The 25,649-nt window shown below is 43.4% G+C and overlaps 1 protein-coding gene across 2 annotated transcripts in view; it reads right to left on the reverse strand.

Annotated features, from left to right (window-relative positions):
• Positions 1 to 25,649, reverse strand: part of LOC126478991 (toll-like receptor 2) — a 114,729-nt gene that overhangs the window by 47,484 nt on the left and 41,596 nt on the right. For both annotated transcript variants that reach the window (XM_050103746.1, XM_050103747.1), the window contains 3 exons: positions 18,920 to 19,087; positions 14,620 to 14,850; positions 209 to 402 (listed from right to left, as the gene is read on the reverse strand). In XM_050103746.1, the coding sequence (XP_049959703.1) occupies positions 209 to 402; positions 14,620 to 14,850; positions 18,920 to 19,087 (593 nt within the window). The remainder of the gene's footprint in view (positions 1 to 208; positions 403 to 14,619; positions 14,851 to 18,919; positions 19,088 to 25,649) is intronic.

Here is a 25,649-nt window from a genome sequence, read left to right on the forward strand (position 1 = left end):
GGGACACAGTGTACACACTGAAGCTGCCGGAAAGTACTCTCCGTCTCCATCTCCACCGAATGCATCACGCTCTCGATTTCTAACTTGCACACCACTCCAGTAGTAGCTGTCTTGTAGCTCGGTGCCCGAAAGGAAACACTGCTCGCGGCAGCGTACTACACAAGCCGCACACTGAATGAGGTCCCAAGACTGGGAGGGGCTGACTCACTTGGACATCTGGCGGAGCAGCCAGCAGCGCAGCTGCAGGGCGACGCGGCTGGCCGGGGAGCAGGGGTCGCAGTCCAGCAGCAGGTCCTCCCCCAGGTCCACCAGCAGGGGCGGGCTGGGGTACGAGCCGCCGGACCACTCCAGGCCCAGCGCCGCCCCAGGGTTCCCCACCAGGGCGATCTCGTGGCCTCGAACCTGTTGCAAACCCAGGAATTACTGCTCTCTGCTGCATTGCCAAAGCTAATGGTAGTAAAACTAACAGTGGCACGAAACCCGGCGATCCCAAAGAAACATGTCACTGCTTCAAGAAACTTCAGATCTGCTTTTACACAATAACAAAGAATATTAATAACAATTGAGATCAACTTAAGTACATCCATACCGAAAACTCACAAAGCGAATACAGCTGTCGAACCAGTGATAAAATGTAAATTTGCACCAGAAGAAGCAATTATGTTCAATAAAATACGTACGGGTGTGCATACAGAACGATGCGAAGTGGAACGACCACATATAATTTAGTGAAGGCAGGTAGATGCCAGACAGATTCATTGGAAGGAAATTTAGTTCTTCAGTGAAGAAGCTTGTAAAGCACTCGTTGGACCAACACATGGATATTTCTTGTCAGCCTGGAGTCTGCACCAAATAGATGAAATAGAGATAAATCGAAATAAGAGCAGCACATTTCAGTTAGTTTTATATATATATATATATATATATATATATATATATATATATATATATACCTGGAACAACAACAGCTATTGGAAAACGACTTTCACCGGTATCAATGTAGGGCTGGGGCCCATGAATGTACATATTTGGAAACATTCTAAAACGAAAGCATATGTGTTTTTTAACACAAACTTATGTTTTTTTTAAATGGACCTCCTATATTTTTTCTTCAGCAATCCATAGCATGACAAAGCACATACACAATGGCGTTGATTGCATCGCAATATTCCCATTACATCCCGAGATAATGAGACGCGAAGTTGACGCTTGAAACACCCGACATGTGCTGCTAGCGCACGTCCTGAGGCTCAGGCGTGAACCCCATGCTGCCCGTAATCGCGATGTGATTGACATGTGTAATCACACCTCCATACTTATCAAGAGGTCCGAATCGAATAATACGGTCTGCTGCCATCAACTCTCATAAGCACATAATGGTTTCCCTCTTGCACGTTTTACGTATCTATGTACACAACATGAACCAGTACAGATCGGTGTACACCCGTCAGGTTGTCTTATTTATCCTGCACACCCAAAATAAGTTTTATCTAATGCGTTATATGACCCATTGTGCCAGTCGCGCAGGGCCTGGCTCTACCTAGTCAAGTCTCCAACGTAGTTCCCACTACTGCCACAGTTACCACTTCACCTTGTTTATGATTTGCGACCCATGCAAACTCCTGTACTCCACCACCCTCCGAGCATCCCATTTGTTGTTGCTTTGGCGTGCAGTACACCGCTTGCCAGTGTAGTCGTGTATCAGAGTAATCTAGTGACGGTACGGAGGTAGTACACATTGTGAATAAACGTTGTGTTGTGGAACTTATACTGTACAGTATGATGTACACACATGAAGAAATGGTAGAAATGCTGCTGATCTATGGAGAATGTACGTTGTCGGGAAATACCTTATGAGATTGCTTGTTTGTTGATAGTACTGTTAGCGAACATTATGATTATTAAGTTAATATGTCTGTTTTCTACCCTACTCTACATACCTGTACTGTACCCTGTTGTAGGTGGACGAAATGCTGTTCAGGCAGAACGACTCTACAGAAGACGATTCCCTGACAAGCCATCGCCTTCGCGCCGGATGTTTGGTCGTCTCACATCTCGTCTACGTGAAATGGGAAGCTTAAATCCAAGACCTCGACATCGTCCTAGAACACGCACAGATGAACGTGCTGAAGTTTCTGCGCTCGCTACCATAGCTGTGAATCCTCAAATCAGCACACGTGAAATTGAACGTGAAGTTGATGTGTCGAAATCAAGTGCACAGCGTATTCTTAAACGTCATAAATTTCATCCTTACCATGTTCATTTACACCAGGATCTTCATGGAAATGACTTTCGCAATAGGGTAACATTTTGTCGGTGGGCTCAGCAAAAACTTCTGACTAATCCAAATTTTTTTGCAGATGTTCTCTTTACCGACGAGGCATCATTCTCCAACAAAGGAATTGTCAATATGAGAAATATGCATTATTGGTCCGCAGACAATCCAAAATGGCTCGGTCAGGTAGAGCATCAACGTCCGTGGAAAGTTAATGTTTGGTGTGGGATTATTGGAGATACCATTATCGGACCTTTCTTTATAAGTGGCATCCAAAATGGCAGACAATACTCCAGATTTATACGACACAATCTTCCTGTTCTCTTGGACACCGTACCTCTGAACCGGAGAATGGTCATGTGGTATCAGCATGACGGATGCCCTGCACATAAAGCCTTACGAGCACGACGACTTCTGAACCGTAAGTTCCCTGGTAGGTGGATTGAACGAGGTGGCCGAGTTAGGTGGCCTGCCCGATCTCCGGACCTTACACCGCTGGATTATTTTCTTTGGGGAGAAGTGAAGGATGCTGTTTACCAACATGAACCAACAACACCAGAGGACATGAAGCAACGCATTATTGATGCTTGTACAGCCATCAAAGAGGAAACAGTAGCACGAAGTAGGGCATCCTTCATCCGCAGAGTGATCCTATGTATGAAAGCCAATGGGCATCACTTTGAGCATGAGATGTGAACGCTATGTTTAGTATATAGTGCTGGTATCACAGTGGAATTTTCTACAAAGGGCCATTTTACCCACAGTGATGTTAAGAAACATTTGTTTACACCAACTTGTCATTTAACGCATTAGATAAACATAACATTGATAATTACGTGATAATATATCTAATTGGTTAAACATGTTTACATTCATCATCTATGTCCTACCTGAACTTCCCAAATCAAAACTTTTTGACCTAAACAACGGTAAAACTTTTAGTCCACTTGCTCGTTTCACTAAAACCATCAACATGAATTTTACCATTACGAGTGAATGATTAACTGTCACTTGCGCTAGATCTACAGTAAAGTAAAGTTTTAACGTTGAACGGCATTACCTTTTTAGTAACGGATTAACGATAAGCGAAGTTAACTTTGTGACTAACGTTGCGGTACACAGATATGTTACAGAACCGCATCACCCCTAGCCTATGGGATAACTACCTGCTGGAATGTACGACGTTAATGCAGGATGGCAGCAGACCGTATTATTCGTTTCGGACCTCTTGATAACTGTGGAAGTGTGATTACACATGTCAATCACATCGCAATTACGGGCAGCCTGCGGTTGACGCCTGAGCCTCAGGACGTGCACTAGCAGCGCATGTCGGGTGTTTCAAGCGTCAGCTTCGCGTCTCAATATCTCGGGATGTAATAGGAATATTGCGATGCAATTAACGCCATTCTGTATGTGCTTTGTCATGGTATGGATTGCTGAAGAAAAAATATAGGAGGTCCATTTAAAAAAACATAAGTTTGTGTTAAAAAACACATATGCTTTCGTTTAAGAATGTTTCCAAATATGTACATTCATGGGCCCCAGCCCTACATTGATACCGGTTAAAGTCGTTTTCCAATAGCTGTTATTGTTCCAGAGATATTTTGGGTGGACAAGATAGCTGGGACACCCTATATATATATATATATATATATATATGGTGAAGTTCTATGGGAACAAACCGTTGAGGCCTTCGGTCCCTAGGTTTACACACAAATTAAACTAACTTAAACTAACTTACGCTAATGACATCACACACACCCATGCCCGCGGGAGGACTCGAACCTCCGACGGGGTGAGACGCGTGACCCGTGAGAAGGCGCCCAAGACCGTGCGGCTACTTCGTGCGGCACAGCACATTTCACTACAAGTTCATGCAGTAAGTTCGAAAGTGTCAGATGCTGCAAGAGAGACATTCTGCAGTCTGATATTTAAGTTCCAAGAGCATACATTCTATAAGAGTCAGTCAAGATGTTGTCTCCCCCGACGTATATCTCCCAAGAAGAACATGAAGATAATATCAGAGTTATTGGAGCCCACTCGCAGCAATCATTTTTCCTGCAAACATTACATGACTGGAACAGGAAAATAAAAATGGGGAAGTGACAGTACACAAAGCATACTCTGTTGCTTGCAGAATATAAATGTAGATGCAGATGTAGATGTAGATTTAGGTATAGAAGGTTCCATACGCTTTTGAAATATTGCACGTGGTTCAGCTCCAAGGAGAGCGCTGCTGTTTTCGGTACAAGTTCTTCTAACAATGCACACTTCTATCTGTTAGAGCAACTGGAGATATACCTCCACAAAATCAAAAAACCAGAATATATATGAAATGAAGAAACAGATTTCGCAAGCCTCAGTTATTTCAGTAATTTAAAAGACGTATTCTAAAGTTATTTCTTACATATGTCAATTGTCTAATAATTATATCTTTAGCACTACGAATAAATTCATCTTTGACCACACCATGTACAAAAACATCGGTGAAGTGTTTGCGAACATGTGTATGCAAATATGCCTCTTGAATGAAGTGACATGTACGAAAACGATGCATAAAAGCATGTATGATGGTGCTAAAACGATAAAAACACTTTTCTTGGATTTTGTGTTCATCTTTTCCACTATGTCGCACATATTTTCCGCGTTTGACTTACGAAATTCATAACCTAACATCAAACATTTTCGTGACAGGAATATGCATTTCACCTCATTCAAGAGAAAATATAAAGCATTTATTAAGACAAATTACACCTGATCCCACAGGGTCCGAAATGCATCGTGCACTTAATAAAAAACGAAAAGTTGTGACTGAGGACGTTTTTTAATTCGTACCTCCAGTACACTTCCAAATATCTTTCTTCAAGAGCTGAAGCGTTGTTCCTTGTCAATATACACCTATTGCATAGGGTCCTATACGAGGGCTATTTAGAAAGTAAGGTCCGATAGGTCGCCAAAGGGAAACAGCAGTAAAAATCCGATAACGCTTTGCACAGATGTGTTGTATATAGTATGTTTTATGCCCTTCGATAGCGTCACTTGACTCTTTTCAGATCTGAGCAGACAGTGAGTATGTGCAGATGCCTGGAACAATAGTGCCTCCTGCCAGCTATGGGTGACCACTGCGACATTTCGCCTAATTTCATGCAACAACACATAACGTGCCTGTATTGCATTTTCTTCTTGATGGCAATTCACAGCCCTACCCCGGGGGGACAACGAGCTTGCGCCTGCAGTGTTTTCTATGGAAGTGTTTGATCACCATGTGCAGCCTGGACTTAGCTCCCTCTGAGGTTCATTTCTGTTCACTTGGAGTCTATGTTGGTACAAACAACAAACTGCAGACAAACGTAAAGAAGTGAAGTAAAGCACAGGCGGCTGTCTTCTACAACGAGGATGTTTGGAAGTTGGTACAGTGCTATGACAGTGTCTAAGTCGGAGCGGCGACTGTGTAGAGAAGCAGGTGGACAACTGGCCACAGTAATGTAATGACGGCTATTGCACGCAAACTGCTTCGCAATTTTTCTCAAAGGAATGTATAATACTCTTTTTTTCATAATGGTCATAGCTATTGTGATATCTCGAAATTAAGTAATCCACTGCACAAAATTCACATATTTTGCATAGGAGTAAATGAGTCGTTATGATTTTATATTTCGTGCTCTGTGTAAATTAGATCGTTTATTGCTGCATGCAAAATGTAATTAAGGTACTGAATTTTTTTAAACTGGAGGCATCTATATCCGTCTCCAATCTAGAAAAAATGAATTGTGTGTAGCGCACACACTTCCACCGCCATGCACAAACAGCGTGGTCAGACTACCTGTTCATGACATCCACATATCTCATAAACAGTTTAAGATTTCTAAACGGAATTTCGGGGAATGATTGCACCAAGAATGGAGAGTATTTTGTCGTGTCGTTAATACACAAAATTCTGCATCTACTGTGATACAAAGCAACTTCAAAATATTTTTAATGGGTTACTGTATTATTTTAAAGGTCATCAATAGCTCGTGAAATGAGGGATATTATGGGTTTGCAACAAGTGAAGAAATTATGTTTATTTTTTATTATTTTTTACCACCAATGGGCTTTTCTAGAAGTGACAGGCAATTACATCTGCAGGTGCACTACATTCTACGCGTACTGCTCTACCTGTCTGGCCAGGCAGAGTCCACACAGGATACAGTGGCCTATGTGCAAAAACGAATTCTCGTCCAAAGTGCTTGGTGAGTTGATTTGTTTGTACAGAAGTGGAGGCGGCCATTGTTTGCCAGCTTTCTGCCAGCTGACGACGCACTGCGTTGACGGAATCAAGGCGCACGCCCTGAAATCTTCCGCATGCATTTTTACAGAAAATAAAAAAAAATTGATTTTTCATTAATTATAGCTTTGTATGTCAGCTTCATGATGAAGTTCCCATCATTACGTTAATGGTAATAGTTCTGATATTTGCATTCAAATAAGAAACTGCCGCCGTGCGTGGTAGCCGCACGGTGTAGGGCGTCTTCTTACGGCCCGCGCGGCTCCCCGTGTCGGAGGTTCGAGTCCTCCCTGGGGCATGAGTGTGTGTGTCGTCCTTAGCGTAAGTTAATGACCTCAGCAGTTTGGTCCCATAAAAGCTTACCACAAAATAAAACAAAATAAAAAAAGATACTGCCCAAAATTCGTTAAGGTTTGCAATGAAAACTAGGGGCAACAACGATTTTGCGTTTGGTGCATATTAGATCACATTATGTAACATGCAACAAAAGCAGAATTAGCTAACATATTGAATTTTTTTTCTTTAGATTTCGGTGGAGGTCACCATTCTTGAAAAAATTGATTTTATGTACCATACTCATTTGCAATCATGTACATCGTGACAAAGCCAGAATGAATTATCCATTCCACATATCTCATAAACGGTTTCAGACGTCGAAACAAGATTTTCGCATACAAAGGGGAGATTGTTTTGCCATACTGAAAACATGCAAAATTTCAACTTCTTCCCTAGTATTCCACTAACAGCTGACTTCTTCTGTGAACTAATGTAATCCTTAAGGACCATAGTTAGCTAGTGAATCGAGAAGTGCTGTGGGTTTTGGTAAAACGTAAGTGAAGACCTTACGCTATTATTACGGTACCGAGGATGAGCTTTTTCATGTTACTCACCTCACTTGTTCTCATTTCCTCACTTGATAAACTTGATGAACCACTCTTTCAGGATTCTCACGCATTTGCGCCTGCACCATATGTTAGTCAGGTGACATTGCGTAAACTCCACTGTTGTTTGGCAAAAGAAGAAAATTTTAACAGGGCAGCAGTAGACTTATAGATCACAATCAACGGTCACTCGTGGCACTTTCGTGAAAGTGTTTAACAAGTCGGGTGAAAACAAATCGCTGCTTTTGTTGCATTTTCGGTGGAATTCTTTTTAGATACTAACCACAGCGGAGATGACAACAGGTCTTTTCGGATGGCCACCATGCAATTGTAGGCGGGACTCCACTTAATATTTACAAAAAATGTTAACCGTGGTTTACAACGGCATTTCCTCTGCAGTGCTCGGAATTTCCCTTCCAGCGCGATGACGGCGCTCCTGTAGTCCCTCTCCACTACCCCTTTCCCCATGCTTGGCCACCCAACTGCGCATCTACCGGCCATGTTATTCTGGTACACTCTAACCAAGTTTTCTGTGTGTCTCTGCCGGCCGCTGTGGCCGAGCGGTTCTAGGCGCATCAGTCCGGAACTGCGCTGCTGCTACGGTCGCAGGTTCGAATCCTGCCTCGGGCATGGATGTGTGTGATGTCCTTAGGTTAGTTAGGTTTAAGTAGTTCTAAGTTCTAGGGGACTGATGACCTCAGATGTTAAGTTCCATAGTGCTTAGAGCCATTTGAACCATTTGTGTGCCTTTGCAGGCTTATGTAATTGCGCTAAGGCGCAGGGGAGGGGGCTATTTGTACCTTCCGCCAGCTTCCTTTGTTTCCCTACATTTAGACGACACGTCACACGAGAGGCCACGGCGTTGGACTCCCAGCGTCACCCACCTCCAGCGGAGAAAGCGGAAATCACTGGCTCCGAGTAGGAGACAGCGCAGGGAGAGCCGACACCAGCTCCTTTCAAAAAATTTCCACACATCTTCTCGAAGCAGCCATTGCTAAACATGACGTTTGTGCCTGCATTTTTTCATTACCTTAATGCCAGACTGTACCTTTAACCTCCATCATACCGTCGGGCGACCGCTGTCTGCGCATCGCCACTGTGTTTGCTTTCTTGGGTCGAGTAGACTTCACACTACTTTTTGCAGTCGTGACGCCACTAGTGCGCTTCCAACTATAGACTTTTGCGAGCGTGTGTGAAGCGTGTGCATTTGGATCAACTGAAGATGTGCACAGACAAGCCACCCGTATCCTTAAATATCAGTTAATAAAGCATGGAAGATATAAGGCTTCATCAGATATTACATTAATCGCTACGAGAAACAGAACTCGTACGATTAATCTGTAGCGTAATAAATAACGTCATGGTATTCAGAGGTGATAGGTTCGTGTATTGCTACAAATTGACATTTTTTCCCATATTAGCGTTGTTAACACGTTCTGGGACTTTTTTTATGGATGTAATACCAGTACGTTCAGCAATATCCAATCTTATTTAACATTTTCGTCTGATTATAGAACAAAGAATGACATAAGTATTTAGCTGTCCATTTCCGAATATGTGATGATTTCCGAGTGTGTGGTTAGGTAGGAATTTTAGAGGACAGCTTAGATCGTTGCAAGTGAAACGATTAGCAATAACATTCATATTCATCCTTGTCACAAATATTTCGCACGTTACACAACCACAAAAACATTCCCGTAATGAGTTTCGCTACAACCGGGATTCTTCTGCCATTATCACATCCGTAAACCTCAGCGCTACAGCGATCGACAAATCGATAGCCTCGTTTATGGTCTCCTTCACAGCACCACTGTGTAACGATTACATCAGTTCCTGCAAAAAGTAGTGTGGAACGCACTCGATCCTGCTTACTCTGGCACGTATTCGAAGGGTTCGCTCACAAGTCGCCCCGTGAACAGTGAGCTCCTACCTAAACCAAGGCCACCGTAACACACCAGTGGCTCACCGCGCTTACCCTACTTATACATTCTCGCATTGCCTACTGCGTGGTCTGCTACTTGTATAGCACTTAACGAAACGAACAACGTGCGAGTTCTCTTGTTCAATTCTGCGTAGCAGCTTTTCTCGAGACGGACCTGTCCATCGTTTTAATTGTGAGATCATGCGACCTCGTGCCACGTTGCTGTACCTAAGCTCCAATTGATAATGGGATCGAAGGCTTTGTGACTGGTTTCCGTCTTCTGAGGTTCAATAAACCACTTACCTGCAGTGCTGGTCACTGAGAGATTGTCCTCGATGCGGAATGTAGCCTCAGGCATTAGCGCCTACTTGCCAAACTACACATCGAAATTGCAGTGACGGAAATAAAAGAAAGTTTCAAAAGTGAGAATAAAATTCAAGGTGAAACGATATCAGTCATAAGATTCGCTAATGGCATTGCTATCCATATTGAAAGTGAAGAATTAAAGGACGTGTTCAATTTAATGTACAGTATGCTGAGAATATGCATTGAGAGAAAACCGAAGAAAAACGAAAGTAATAGAGAGGCAGAAATTAAATTATAGGAAAAACTTCAGATCGACATTTGGGATCAAGAAGTTGACGCAGTTAACGCATTTTGCTACCTTGTAAGCAAAATAAATCTGATGGACGAAGCAAGCAGGCCGTAAAAAGCAGATAAGCTTAAGCATAGAGGGCACACTCCGCCAAAAGAAACATAAAAAATCGGCCTTTAAGAGAGTAATAAATTTCTGAGACCGTGCATTAGAAGCATAGCATGGTGTGGTAGTGAGTTACGGACTGCGGGATATCAGGAAAAGAAGAGAACCGAAACGTTTGAGATGTGGCGCTACAGAACGTTGTAGAAAGTTATGCGGGTTGATAAGATGAGGAATGAAGAGGTTCTCCACAGAGTCGACGAGGGTAGAAACATTTCAAAGTGGATCAAACTTGGCCGTTAGATGATTTTACAGGCCCCCTTCGTCAGCAGCAGTCGTGTCGGAATATCTGAGGGGAAACTTGGAGAATGTTTCGAGTAAATTCCCTTGTCATGTTGTTATTTTGTCAGGTATAGACTCACTCTAGGGATTGGGAGGGTAGCAGGGATAGAAAATGAAGTGAAATTGTTCTAAATGCTGTATCCGCAATTTTTTTTTTCAGCAGTTAATCGGAGAACCGGCTCCCAAAGATAATGTTTTAGACCTGCTGGTGACAAACAGACCCGAAGTTTTCGACTCAGTCAACGTGGACCAAAGAACAGTGATCATAAGTCATTATAGCATCACTGAATACGGCTGGAAATAGGAATACAAAGAAAGGGAGGGAGATCTTTCCGTTTATCAAGAGGCGACATGCAATGGATTTCAGAATACCTGACAGGCTTAACACGAAAATCTCCTGCACTGAAAATACTGAGCATCAACGGGCGAAGTTTAAAATCATCGTACAATACGCTTTAGACAGCTATGTGCCGAGCAAATTTGTGAAGGATGGAAAAGACCCATCGTGGCTCGTCAACTGTGTTAGAAATCTGCAAGGAAATCAAAGAGAGCTTCACTGAAAATTTAAATGTAGCCAAAACATCACAGACAGAAAACACTAAGAGCAACCAAAATTAGCGTAAGAAGCGTTACATGTGAAGCGTTCAACGAATTTGAAAGTGAAATTTGACCTACCGACCTCAAAATATGTCCTAATAAGTTTTGGTCATAATATTAAACCAGTAAACGGGTCGAAGCCGTCTACCCAGACCCTTTGCGATCGTAATGGCGTTGAAAAAGAGGACGAAAAAATACCCAATAGTAAACCTCTTCCTACAAAAATGTTTCAAAAAGAAAGATCGCACCGTAGTTCTTGCCTTGAATCGCCGTTCGAACGTCAAAATAAAATATATCGCAATAAGTGACCAAAGGATAGAAAGACAACTGAAATTGCTCTACAGAGGAAAGGCAACTGGACCAAATTGGATATCGATTTCATTCTACACTGAATAGCCTAACGATTGGAGTAAAGCACAGCTCATTCTAGTTTTGAAGAATAGTCGTCGAACTGATTTGTAAAACTATAGATCTATATCTCTGACGTCGCTCTGTTGTAGAATTTTGGAACATGTTTTACATTCGCGTATTATGACATTTCTGGAGACTGAAAACCTCCTCTGTACGTTTCCAAAAATAATGATCATGTAAAACCCAGCTCGCTCTGTTTGTTCACGAGACCCAGTAGATACAGGCTACTACGTAGATTCCGTGACTTTCGGAATGTGTTCGATAGAGTTCCACGTCTCCGCTCAATGACTCAAATAGAAGCGTACGGAATATGAGGACAACTGTGTGGACTGAAGACTTTCTAGCAGACAGAACACAGCATGTCAGTCTGAATGGAGGCAAGTCTTCAGACGAAAAAGTAACCGACGGCGTGCTCAAAGGAGTATTATGGGATCTCTGCTTTCCATAATATAAATAAATGACTTAGTCAGTAACATAGAAAGTTCCATGAAGCTTTCCGCGGATGATGCTATTGTGAACAGAGAGCTCGCAACGCCAGAAAATTGTAGCGAAACAGAAAAACCTGCAGTGGATCGTTGCTTGGTCCAGAGACATGCAATTGGTCCCTAACATAAACAAAAAGAATGTTTTGCGAGTACATAGACAGAAAGATTCTTTACTGCATTACTAAACGACTACAGAACAATCACTGGAAGCAGTCACTTGCATAAAATACCTAGGAGTATGGTTATGGAGCGATCTGAAGTGGATCGACCACACTAAATTAATCGCGGGAAAGACAGATGCCAGACTGAGAGTTATTGGAAGAAACCTCAAGAAATGTAGTCCAACAGCAAAGGGAGTAGCTAATAAAACGCTGGCTTGACCACTGCTTAATACGTACGAGATAGAACTGATAGAAGAAATACAAATTGGAAAGTTTCAAAGAAGAACAGCACGTTTCGTTACAGGTTCATTTAGCTACTGCAAAAGTGTCACAGAGACGCTCAGCTAAATCCATTGGCCGCCAGTGCAAGAGAAGTGTTTCTGTTAAAGTCCAGAGAGCGTACTTTCTAGACAGAGTCAGCCAGTAATTTGCTTTCTCCTACGTACGTCTTGCAAAAACATTGACAGGAAGATATAAGAAAATAACTTCCATGGTCATGAGAGAGAGCTGTAGGTTGCAAAAACTGGTGGGGAAGATTGAGAGTGGAATACATCCAACAAATAATTGAGAATTTAGTGTTCAAATGCTACTCTGAGGTTAACAGTTTATCGCAAGAGACGAATGCGTCGTGGATCGCACCGAACCAGTCAGATGACTCAAAAATAAATATATGTTTGTATCTGAAAATCCTCTGGCCAGGTCAAATGACTGCCTCTTGGGTGTCTGCCAGCTAGCCTCCAATTAGCCCACAATTACCTGCGGTTGTACCGGAGACACCAGGAAGGGTGTCTATGCTTAGAAACTCTGACTTCAGTTAACTGTCTCCTCTGAGCAGGTCTACTGACGAACACTCAATGATCGTATTGCTATTGAGGACTTTTATCGTTTCACAGTCCACCATTTGTAGACAATGACGAATGTTGCACTGCAAGATCTCTCTTGAAATCTCAGAGCTCATAAATGCTTATAGCTCGACGTGGTATCCCTTCGCGTTCTTCTACGAAAGTAAGGCGTCGTAAGTCACGCGAAATCTTCGGCAGAGCCAGCTGCTTGCGCATGCAAATCATTACACAAATAAACAGACATCAGCAGAAAATCCCAAGAGCAATGTACGGTCCTGCCACCCAGGTTAACAGTAAATTATACTTAATTATTTCTGAACAGAACTGCAACAAAATTGAAGTCTACAGTTCCATCTACACGTATATCTCTATCCACACGATGCAAACCACTGTGAAGCGCATGGCAGAAGGCAATTCCCGTTGTACCAGTAATAATACCTGTCTCCCCGTTTCATTCAGGTAAGGAGCGCGGATAGAAATTTAATCCTCACGAACCCTACTGGAACGATATGCACGAGACTGTAGTATATTCCTGCAATCATCATTTAAAGCTTGTTGACAGCAGCATTAGACTGTTTGCCGTTGATGCTGTAGTCTACAGGAAAGTAGTATCACACGAAAGTTGTGAACAAATCAATGAGGATTTGCAGAAAATGAATGCGTGGTGTAATGACTGGCAGTTATCTCACAATATTAGTAAGTGTAACCCACTGCTTATAACAAGGCGAAAATCCCTATTAATGTACGAGTACAAAATAAATGCCCAGTCTTTGGAAGCGGTAACATCCGTCAAGTATCTGGGAGTGACTATTCGAAATGATCTCATATGGATTGATCAGATTAAACAAGTAATGGGCAAGGCGAACTCTAGATTGCGGTTTATTGGTAGAATCCTGAAGCGATGCAGTCCTTCATCAAAGGAAATTGCTTACAATACGTTAGTTCGTCCAGTCTTAGAGTATTGTTCGTCTGTATGGGACCCTTACCAGTTGAGTCTGATTCAAGAGATTGAGAAGGTCCAAATCTCATTGAAAGTTGGAAGTGGGACACACTTGCAGATAGACGACGCGCTGAACGGAAGGGGCTGCTCACTAAATTCCAAAATCCGATCTTCGCCGAGGATGTAGAGCATATATCATTACCATCAACTTTCAAATCGCTCACCGATGACCATTCAAAGATAAGAGTAATTAGGGCTCGATCTGAGGCGTTCAGACAGTCGTTTTTCTCTCGCGCGATCCGCGAGTGGAACAGAGGGGGGGAATTATGGCTTTGGCGCGAATTGTTCCCTCCGCCACACACCGTTTGGTGGCTAGTGGAGTATAAATGTAGATGTAGATGTTCTAGGAACTTTGTAAGTAGGTTTTCTCGGGATAGTTTGCGTCTATCTTCGTCTGCTAGTTTAGTTTCTTCAGCATCTCTGTGACACTCTCCCACAGGTCAAACAAATCTGTGACCATTTGCATTACCATCCTCTGTTTGCACTCAATATCCCCTGTTATTCCTATTCTGTACGGATCGTTCAGACTTGAGCAACATTCTGCACTAGATCGCACATGTCTTTTGTAAGCAATACGCTGGCCCAATGATTACGGTTCTCCAGATATCGAAGTCTGCTGCCTACTTTACCTATGACTTGTTATTCCAATAGAATAGTGAAACTCACGTGACACTGAGAAAAATGCACTGCGATGCTACTGTCACTACTGTGAGATATGCCCCACGCGGCAAGTTTCTCACCTTCCAGGACTGGATGTCGTTGTACGATGCGTCTATGTATGACACATATCCCGGTCCCAAAAGGTTGAGTCGCCGCAGCTGGTTGTGGGAGACGTTGAGCAGCTCCATCTGGTGGGACAGCCACAGGTCCTCCACGGCAGACAGCCCGTTGTGCGACGCGTCCAGCAGCCTCAATGTCTGCAGTGGTACCAGCAACTGAGGGCACAACGTCCGCAGCCTGTTGTGGGACACCTGCACACGGAGGGAAAGTCGGTGAGTGTCAAACGCTGACATCGGTTAATACGTAAATTAAAACGATAGCTGAAGACGTGCTTTGAAAAATCTGTTACTAAACAAGAACAAAATGTGACACTTTACCTGATGGTCAACGGTTTTTAATAATGTTTTACTCTAACTGGAGATACATTAGGAAGTATCTACCAGATGGAGCTATCAAGAAAACTTACCGAACTCTAGCTTAGGTACCAACACTCGCAGAAACCGTCATTGTCTGCGCTGAACATTCTCGATGAAAAGTGCTTTCGCCGAAGCTGCTGCCGTTTTCTTGATGCTAACAACAGCAACGAAACGACGAGCGTTGAAATAGTTTTACAGTTTAGCCAAAATCTGGACACAGCTCAGAAGTGAACAGTAAACAATGAAACGCAATTACCAGTGAGAGCTCCGAAAGATGTCGAAATAGACTTGCGGAAAATAATAAAAGGGTCACTGTTTCTAAATCCTGTAATTTTGCCCCATTGTCGCGATGGCTGAAATGTGGTTACGTCCTCCCTTGTAGTTGTGCAAAAGCGCGGTACTCTTCGACGTCGTTCTTGGGCTTGGAGACGCTTCCAACAGCACCATACCGATACGTGGGAAAAAAAGGCCAGAGCTCAAAAGTTGATGAGGGGTGTAATCACGTCAAACTGGCACTAAATTTCACCACAATTTTGCTCAACGCCACCATGGACCAGTCACATGACGGTGAGCTCGTCACCTCTTGACTGCGATAGAGAACAGAATCGGGAAACCCAATGTTGAAATCTCGTGGTTTCCTTGCGAATGGCAGAGGAAAACATTCCAGACTCACCGACGCGCAGAATAGACACGAAAAGGCATCAGGAGGTGGCATAAAGAGTGTTATTATATCGCATCTTCTCGTGGAGCTAACATTGAACACATTTTGTAGTCTAAAACGACAGTTTTCAGTGCATTTTGCATCAGAACGATATTGTCGGTAACATTTGACTCTGCTTACTCTTCCAAGACGATTCATCCCCTCTGTAACGCCTTCCTGGCGTTTGAGCCATACTGAACACGATATGACCCATTTGAGGCGTAGCACAATCACAAGTTTGCTATAGTGTATACGGTGGAACGACTAGTGACTATTGAAAACCATTCGATTAAATCTGAATGTGATAGAAAGGAGCAAATGGGGTTTAGCTTTTCCAGGCCTCCAGCTTGAAGCCCTCAACTATGGCGTGATTACGGAAGTGGTGGGGTGACATTGACACATTCATGCAAAAGATCACTCTAAGGCCCTCAGTTCCCCAACACCCTTGGTGCCACCAGCATACTTTTGTTGAGCACTTTAAAAAGATACCTGTACAAAGGCAACCCTTGACCAATTCCTAGGCCCCTGCAGCAAGCAACCTTTTCGACAGACAACAACTAAGTGGCGTTAGAGTGCTTCTCTAGTTCAAGGTTGTGCTCATGCTGAACCTAGCTGTGCAGTGGTGTTCTTCAGTCTATGGACGCATCGACTTATCTCATTGCACTTCTTCTTCTTACTAATCGAATTATTTGCTAAAACTTTTGTTGTTTACTTTCATACTATCTTTGCCCTTCCTAAAAGGCACACACGCAGCAAGATGATTCCTCCTGAAACCATTCCAGTCTTACCTTCGCAGCAAACTCCCCGTTCAGGTGTACTGTCCATTTGTCAGCTCCATTCTGTAAGGGCTTTTATTGTTCAGTTATCGCTTTTGCTGCAGTTCAGCAACATGCACTGGGTCCACAACAGGACCTCGTTCGTGGATACCACAGTATAACTGAAGAGTGACTTCCACAGCCTCTGTGGCTGTAGGTAGACAAAGACAGTTCACATATACATGCCGACGTCGACCCAGGAGCAGATACAGACTCATATCACAACGTAGTAGTGATTAAGAGAGGGCTGGAGATTAAGAAATTAATCAGGAAGAATCAATATGCAAAGAAGTGGAATACGGAGGTATTAATGAATGATGAGACACGCTTGATAAGGCAATAAGGAATAGCTTAGTAGGCAGTACAGTTGAAGAGGAATGGGCATCTCTAGAAAGGACAATCACAGAATTCGGAAACAAAAACATAGGTACAAAGAAGCTAACTGCGAAGAAACCGTGATTGAGAGAAGAAATACTTCAGTTGGCCGATGAAGGAACGAAGTACAAAATTTCCAGGTAAATTCAGTTATACAGAAATCAGGTCGCTGAGGAATGAAGTAAACAGGATGTGCTGGGAAACTAAGACGAAATGGTTACATGAAAAATGAGAAGAAATCGACAAAGAAATTATTGTCGTAAGGACTGACTCAGTATACAGGAAAATCGAAACGAACTTCGGTGAAATTAAAAGTAAGGATGGTAACATTAAGAATGCAACGGGAATTCCACTATTAAATGCAGAGCTGATAGCGAACAGGTAGGAAGAGTACATTGAACGGCTCTATGAAGGGGAAGATTTGTCTGATGTGATAGAACAAGAAACAGGAGTAGATTTAGAAGAGATAGAATCGGAATTTAAGAGAACTTTGGAGGACTTACGAACAGATAAGGCAATAAAGTAGAAAAGATAGACAATATTATATCAGATTTCTAAAATGATTGGGGGAAGTAGCAACAAAACGACTATTTACGTTGGTGTGCAGAACGTATGAGTCTGGAGACATGCCATCAGACTTTCGGCAAAACATCATTCATACAATTCCGAAGACTGCAAGAACTGACAAATGTGAGAATTATTGCACAATCAGCTTAACAGCTCGTGCATCCAAATTGCTGACAAGGATAATATGCAGTAAAATGGAAAAGAAAAATTAAGATGTGTTATATGATAATGAGTATGGCTTTAGGAAAAAGCAAGAGACGTTCATAGGATTTGTCGACCTGGAAAAAGCGTTGGAAAATGTAAAATGGTGCAGGATGTTCGAAATTCTGAAATAATAAGGGTAAGATTTAGGAACAGACAAGTAATATACAACATGTGCAAGAGCCAAGAGGGAATAATAAGAGTGGACAACCAAGAACGAAGCGGTCAGACTATATATGGTGTAAGACAGGAATGAAGCTTTTCGTTCCTACTGTTGAATCTGTACACCGAAGAAGCCATGATGGAATTAAAAGAAAGGTTCTGGAGGGGAATTGAAATTCTAGGTGAAAAGATATCAATGATACGATTCGCTGATTACATTGCTATCCTGAGTGAAAATGAAGAAGAATTTCAGGCTGTGCTAAATGGAATGAACAGTCTAATGAGCACAGCATATGGAATGAGAGTAAATCGAAGAAAAGCGAAAATAATGAGAAATAGCAGAAATGAGAACAGAGAGAAACTTAACATTAGGACTGATGGTCACGAAGTAGATGAAGGTAAGGAATTCTACTATAAGCAGTGATACACAGAGCAAGGAGGGCTTCAAAAACAGGCTAGGTTTGGCAAAAAGGGCATTCCTGGTGAAGAGAAGTCTACCATTACCAAACACAAGCCTTAATTAGAGGAAGAAATTACTGAGAATGTATGTTTGGAGCGCAGCCTAGGTAACGAAACATGGAGTGTTGGAACCCGGAACAGAAGATAATCGAAGCATTTGAGCTCTGGTGCTACAGGTGAATGTTGAAAATTAGATGGACTGATAAGGTAAGTAGGAGGTTCTGCCCCGAATCGGAGAGGATAAGAATGTGAGGAAACACTGACAAGGAGAAGGGACAGGATGACAGGACATCTGTTAGGACATTAGGGAAAGACTCGAGCGATCTGTAGAGGGAAAAAACTGTAGAGGAAGACAGAGATTGGAATACATCCAGCAAGTAATTGAACACGTAGGTTACAAGTGCTACTCTGAGATGAAGAGGTTGGCACAGGATAGGAACTCGTGGCGGGTCGCATCAAAGCAGTCAAAATGTAAAAGGCAACAAGTGTTTTGGGTTTCAAGGTTTTAAGCTAAATCAATTTACTTTTTTATATCTTTTAATAACTTCTGATAGCAGTCATTAGATCAGCTGGGCGTCCCATTTACCTACCGCCGCAGCGAACGCGTCCTCCTTTACCGCATTACCTGCAGTACTTGCAGTGCTGGAGGCAGGTGCTGGGGCAGCTCCAGCAGCAGGTTGTGGGAGACGGCGAGCAGCCACAGTCCTGCTGGTAGCCTCTGGGGTAGCCTCCTCAGCCTATTGTTGGACGCATCCAGCTTCTGTAGGCCGCCAGGTAGCGGCTCCGGCAGCGTCTGTAACGACGCCATGTCACCTCACCGTCGGGTAGGTCAGCTGCAGACGAGACTAAAAGCTAAGATTAACTAACATTTTCAAAAGACCAATTTCGATTTAGGGAAGGAAAAGGAACCACGGAACCTATAACAACAAACACTTAAGCATTCCAGAACAGTAGACCCGCCAGTGTTCTACTGAACTAAAAGGCAACCCTGAGATTTTCATTAATGTAATGGATACGTTATTACTTTCCTATTCTAAATGAAGTGATGAAAATGTATAATTTTTCAGAATGGTAACTGAAACGAACTACCTTTGAATGTTATCTGTTCCATATGTACACTACTGGCCATTAAAATTGCTACACAACGAAGATGACGTGCTACAGACCCGAAATTTAACCGACAGAAAGAAGATGCTGTGACATGCAAATGATTAGCGTTTCAGAGCATTCACACAAGGTTGGCGCCGGTGGCGACACCTACAACGTGCTGACATGAGGGAAGTTTCCAACCGATTTCTCATTCACAAACAGCAGTTGACCGGCGTTACCTGGTAACCGGCCTCGTGTAAGGAGGAGAAATGCATACCATCACGTTTTCGACTTTGATAAAGATCGGATTGTAGCCTATCGCGATTGCGGTTTATCGTATGGCGAAATTGCTGCTACCGTTGGTCGAAATCCAATGGCTGTTAGCAGAATATGGAATCGGTGGGTTCGGGAGGGTAATACGGAAAGCCGTGCTGGATCCCAACGACCTCATATCACTAGCAGTCGACATGACAGGCATCTTATCCGCATCGCTGTAACGGATCGTGCAGCCACGTCTCGATCCCTGAATCTACAGATGGGGACGTTTGCAAGACAACAACCATCTGCACGAACAGTTCGACGACGTTGGCAGCAGCATGGACTATCAGCTCGGAGACCATGGCTGCGGTTACCCTTGACGCTGCTTCACAGACAGGAGCGCCTGCGATGGTGTACTCAACGACGAACCTGGGTGCACGAATGGCAAGACGTCATTTTTCGGATGAATCCGGGTTCTGTTTACAGCATCATGATAGTCGCAGCCGTGTTTGGTGACATCGCGGAGAACGCACATTGGAAGCGTGTATTCGTCATCGCCATACTGGCGTATCACCCGGCGAGATGGTATGGGGTGCCATTGGTTACACGTCTCGGTCACCTCTTATTCACATTGACGGCACTTTGAACAGCGGACGTTACATTTCAGATGTGTTACGACCCGTGGCTCTACCCTTAATTCGATCCCTGCGAAACCCTACATTTCAGCAGGATATTGCAAGACCGGATGTTGCAAGTCCTGTACGGGCCTTTCTGGATACAGAAAATGTTCGACAGGTGCGCTGGCCAGCACATTCTCCAGATCTCTTACCAATTGAAAACTTCTGGTCAATGGTGGCTGAGCAACTGGCTCGTCACAATACGCCAGCCAATACTCGGGTGTTGAACTGTGGTGTCATGTTGAAGCTGCATGGGCAGCTGTACCTGTACACACCATCCAAGCTTTGTTTGACTCAATGCCCAAGCGTATCAAGGCCGTTATTACGGCCAGAGGTGGTTGTTCTTGGAACTGATTTCTCGGGATGTATGTACCCAAACTGCGTGAAAATGTAATCACATGTCATTTATAGTATAATATATTTGTCCAATGAATACCCGTTTATCACCTGCATTTCTTCTAGGTGTAGCAATTTTAATGGCCAGTAGTGTTATTTACTTTGAGAAGGACATTCCGTACGTGCCGACCAGCCGATTCCAGCCCCTGCCTGGCACGAGCTACATTTTCTGTGTGTCCTTTACCTACACATATTTAAAGGTAACATCGCTACAAAGTAGCTATTGCCATGCAGCATCGTACAAGGCAACGTCTGTCATCAAACATTGGTGTTAAATTCCCTCGACTATACAAAATCAGTACTAAACACCTTCTGCCATTCAACATTTGTACAAAGCACCCTCTGTGATGCAACACTAAAACGGAACACGTCTGCCACACAACATTGCTATGAAACGCCCTCTGCAGCACAACATCCCTACGAATCATCCGTCACCATATGATATTGGTATAGTGCTCCCCAGCCGCATAACATTGGTACGAATCACCCTCCGTCATGTAGAACGGTACAAAGCACCCATTTTTTCATCCATCATTGGTACGAAGCACACTCCGCCACGCAAACAGGGGAACGGAGCACCGTCATCCATGCAACAAAGGTACAGAACACACACTGCCACGCAAGCATGGGTACGAAGCGTCCTTCACCACGTAACATTGAGACAATGCACCCTCTAGTGCGTAACATTGGTACAAAGCACCTTCTGATACATAAAACTGGTAAGAAGTACCCTCCACCCCTCAGTGTTCGTTTGGAGCCTTGCGCCAGCTACCGCAAATCCAGAGTTCTGCCACTCACTTACACCTACAATCACCGTATGATTCATGGAGCTGGATATGTTGTATCACTACTTCTCATTCTACTCTATGTTCCACTCTCAAAAAGGAACGTTGGAGAAACAACTATCTATATGCCTCCGTCCGAACCCTAATTTTTCTTATCTTGTCTTCACTCGGATTGCGGGACTGTACGTTGGACACAGTAGAATCATCCTGCTGTCAGAGACAAATGCGTGTTCTCTAAATTTTTTCAGTAATCTTTCGCGAAAAGAACAGTGTCTTCCCTCCAGGTATTCCTGTTCCAGTTCACGAAGGATCTCCGGAAATCTCGCGTGTTGATTGTACCCGCAAATGGGTTACACTTTCCCAGAATTCCCCCAATACAGCATTCGCCTTCCCTAACACTGTCCTTACGTCCATTTCCTATCGCTTTTCAATGTTACGCCTAGATATTTAATTGAAGTAAATGCGTCAAGCGGTACAAAACTGTACTTGGGCGAAACAGGATTGTTTTTCCTATTCATCTTCATTAACTTCTACGTTTAGAGCAACCTGCCCATCCATTGCACCAAATACAAATTCTGTCTTAGTCATCCTTAACCAACTGTAGTCACTCAACTACGTTACTTTCCCGGATACTGAAGCGTCATCAGCAAACCGTCTCAGCTTGCTGATCACCCTAGCCTCAGATGATTTATGCGATATAGAGTACAAAAACGGTCCTATCACACTCTCGTGGGGCAGAGCTGAAGAAACCCTTGCCACTAATGGACAGACCCCCGTCCAGGCCAATGTACTGGGTGGGTTCGAGCCACTCACATACCTGGAAAACTATTCGGTATGCTGGGACCTTCGTTAACACTCTGCAGTGAGGTACCGTGACTAATACTTTTCGGAAAACCAGAAATAAGTTTGGTGCCTGTTGCTCTTCATCCATGGTCCGCAAGATATCATGTGAGAAAGAGGCAAGTTGAGTTTCGAACAATCTATGCTTTCGAAATTCGTGCTGATTTGGAGGACAGAAGCTTCCCTGTCTCAAGAGAATTTATTCTGCTCGATCTCAGAACATGTTCGAGTATTCAGCATCAAACCTGCGTTAAGGACAGTGGTCCGTATTTCTGCGGGTTCGCTCTTTTATCCTTCTTATGCGCAGGAGAGACCTGCGCTTTTTTCCAATCGCTTGGGACTCCTTTGGCCGAGAGATTGGCGATAAATGTAAGCTGAATAAGGAGTCAATGTCGTTCATGTGTATTTGTATGTACAGTCAGGCAAAGATTCTTCATTGTGTTAGTAGTTACCAGGTATAGTGAACTCTTAATGAGAAATTTCTTGCGTTAATATTTAGATGGTAGCATCTTGTTCATGTCTTTGTTGATATCTTTTTAATAACGCTGTTGCACTACGTTGCATTCTGCATAAGGTTATTTTGCTGTCATGAAACATTAGCAATTACAGAAGGTACTTTCACTGTCCCGTGGTTAACCTATCTTTGGCACAGAAAGGTTAAAATACACTGCTGGTAAACTTTTCGATAAATTACCAGACGAAATAAGAAGTCTGACATACAGCAGTAATAGTTTCAAAAATAAACTGAAATCGTATCTGCTTGACAACTCCTTCTATATCAGAGATGAATTCTTGAAAAAGAGCAACAAATCTGTAGGTATAACACAGTGTGTTTCAAAATGAACATACGGCTTTTAAGGTTTTGTAGCATTTACTACGTTCACCTTACAAATATAAATAATACATCAAATAAAAGAGCAACTCAAACAGTTTTGTTTATGTACCTGTACGCAAAGGGAAGAGACTGAAACCACCAAGAGTGACTGAAGAACGTGCTGAACGAGTGAGAGCCTTTCACGCGAAGCAGCAAGAAATCCGGATGGCTAGTCGTGATTTAACATTCCCAGTGATGTCTCTGTGGAGTCGATTGAGGAGACGCTTACAACTACTTCCTTATCGTCTGCAGTTGTTACAAACTGTAAAAAGACTACCACGTACGGTTTATGTGTCAATTTCGCAAACGAAACGTTGCTGCTTGACGATGAAGATATTCTGGATCGTGTCGTCTTCGGTGGTGACTTGACATTTCACCTAAGTGAACACTTGTAAGAACAACTGTTTCAGCTGGCCTTTCATTTGATGTATTATTTACACCTTTAAGTTGAATGTAATAAATGCTACAAAGCCATAGAACCCGCACATTCATTTTGAAACGCCCTGTATATGCATTTTGTGCCATTTAAGGGAATGGAGTAGGTAATAAAAATTCTATGCTTTTTCTTTTTTATTAAAAAAAAAGAATCTTGGTTTATGTGTTCATTTCTTATGCACTTGACACATTCCACATTACAACAGTTACGGTGATATTGACCAACGGAGCACGCAACTAACTAACTAACTACACTGCCGTTTGCGAAAAGTGCAACACCGAGAAGGAATTGCCCGAACAGCACCACACTTGGTTTAAGTGGCGATGGGTGTACAAGCAATACGTGATACGTTTTTCAGCGAGATGGGGTACACGTAGGCCGAGCAGAGCCCTCTCGTGTTTGTCCGACAGGGTCGGTGTTGCGCCTAGTGTAGTCGGTGCAGAGCTGTCACACAAGGTGTAAACAATACACTGAGTGCCAGTATGCCTCGTCGACGTCAAAGGGAGCCATATCGGCATGTGGCCGAGTTCTAACGGGGAAGAACGATCGGTCTCCGGGAAACGGGGTTGTCATACGCGACATTTCGGCTCGCATAGGGAATGGTGCTACGACAGCGCGTGTGTGGAAGCAGTGGATAGAGGAAAGTCGTACGCAGCGGCAAGCAGGAACTGGACCACGAAACATGACTAGAGCACGGGATGACCGTCGCCTGCCCGCATGGTCAATACGGACCGTACAGCGTCATCCACAGTGTTGGCTCGTCGCTGGACCACTGCAACAGGTGTGAATATATCTGCATCGACGGTTCGTCGCCGTCTGCCGCAGGTTGGACTGGTTGCACGAATGCTTTTACTTCGGTTCCCATTGTCCAGAATCCACAAGTTCCCCCAACTGCAATGGGCACTTGAACACCGTCACTGGGGTGCTGAGTGGCAACATGTAATCTTTTCGGATGAGTCCCGCTTCAACGCGTCCTACAGTGACGGCCGCATACTTATTCGGCGGTACCGTGGTGAGTGCAACCTGGAGGGCTGCATTTTGGAGCAGCATAGTGGACACCAGGTGTGACTGTTTGGGGCGCCATTCGTTACAACAACCATCTCGCCTCGTACGTATTGAGGGAAGTTTGAACAGCAACCGGTACCTAACGAAGGTTGTGGATCCTGAGGCACTCCCCCTGCTTCAGGCATCTCCACAGCGCACATTTCCACAGGACGATGCCCGGCCACATATTGCGACGAAAGTACAAAGAACGACGGGTACCATTGCTTCCCTGGCCTGCACGTTCGCCAGACATGTCGCCCATCGAACATGTCTGGGATATGGTTGGTCAAAACCGGGTGCGTCATGGTCCTCCAGTAACTGGTGTTACGGATTTGTGGACTCGGATACAAACTGCGCGGAGGGAAATCCCTCAGGATCGTATTCAGAACTTTATTGATTCAATGCCACGCCGTATGACAACTGTAATTGCAGAGCATGGTGGCCACACGACATGCTGAATAGTAGGGCTCAAAGGACATGTACAGATTTGAAAAGGTAATCATCTGTTACTTGTCATGTACCTAACCTGTGGCATTAAATTAATTGAATTCATGCGTTTTATTCTTGATGTTGCAATTTCCACAAACGGTAGTGCAGTTAGTGGGGCAAGTCGTCTTCAAGGAAGCGGTGTAATTTTATATTTTCAACTTTGCATAATAAATGTTTCATTTTCAAAATAGTTATAAAATCACAGGGTTCATAGTTGTTAAATGAAATTCGTAGTTCTCTCAGAATTACGTATTCTGATTTGTTTACAGGTTGAACTCCCAATTCAGAGCAAACAAGGCTGGCCAGCATCAATATTTTAACTATATTTTGTTATGTTTAATATTTAACAGGCCAGTTGTGAATTATTGTAAAATATATCGCACGCAATCAGACCAATTCTCCTACTCCCGTTGTGCTCGTTATCAATAACTGTTGACAGAATATACTTAATTTCAATTTTGCGTGAA

Source organism: Schistocerca serialis, chromosome 1 (genome assembly GCF_023864345.2).
Source record: "Schistocerca serialis cubense isolate TAMUIC-IGC-003099 chromosome 1, iqSchSeri2.2, whole genome shotgun sequence".
In the NCBI taxonomy this organism is placed as follows: Eukaryota; Metazoa; Arthropoda; class Insecta; order Orthoptera; family Acrididae; genus Schistocerca; species Schistocerca serialis.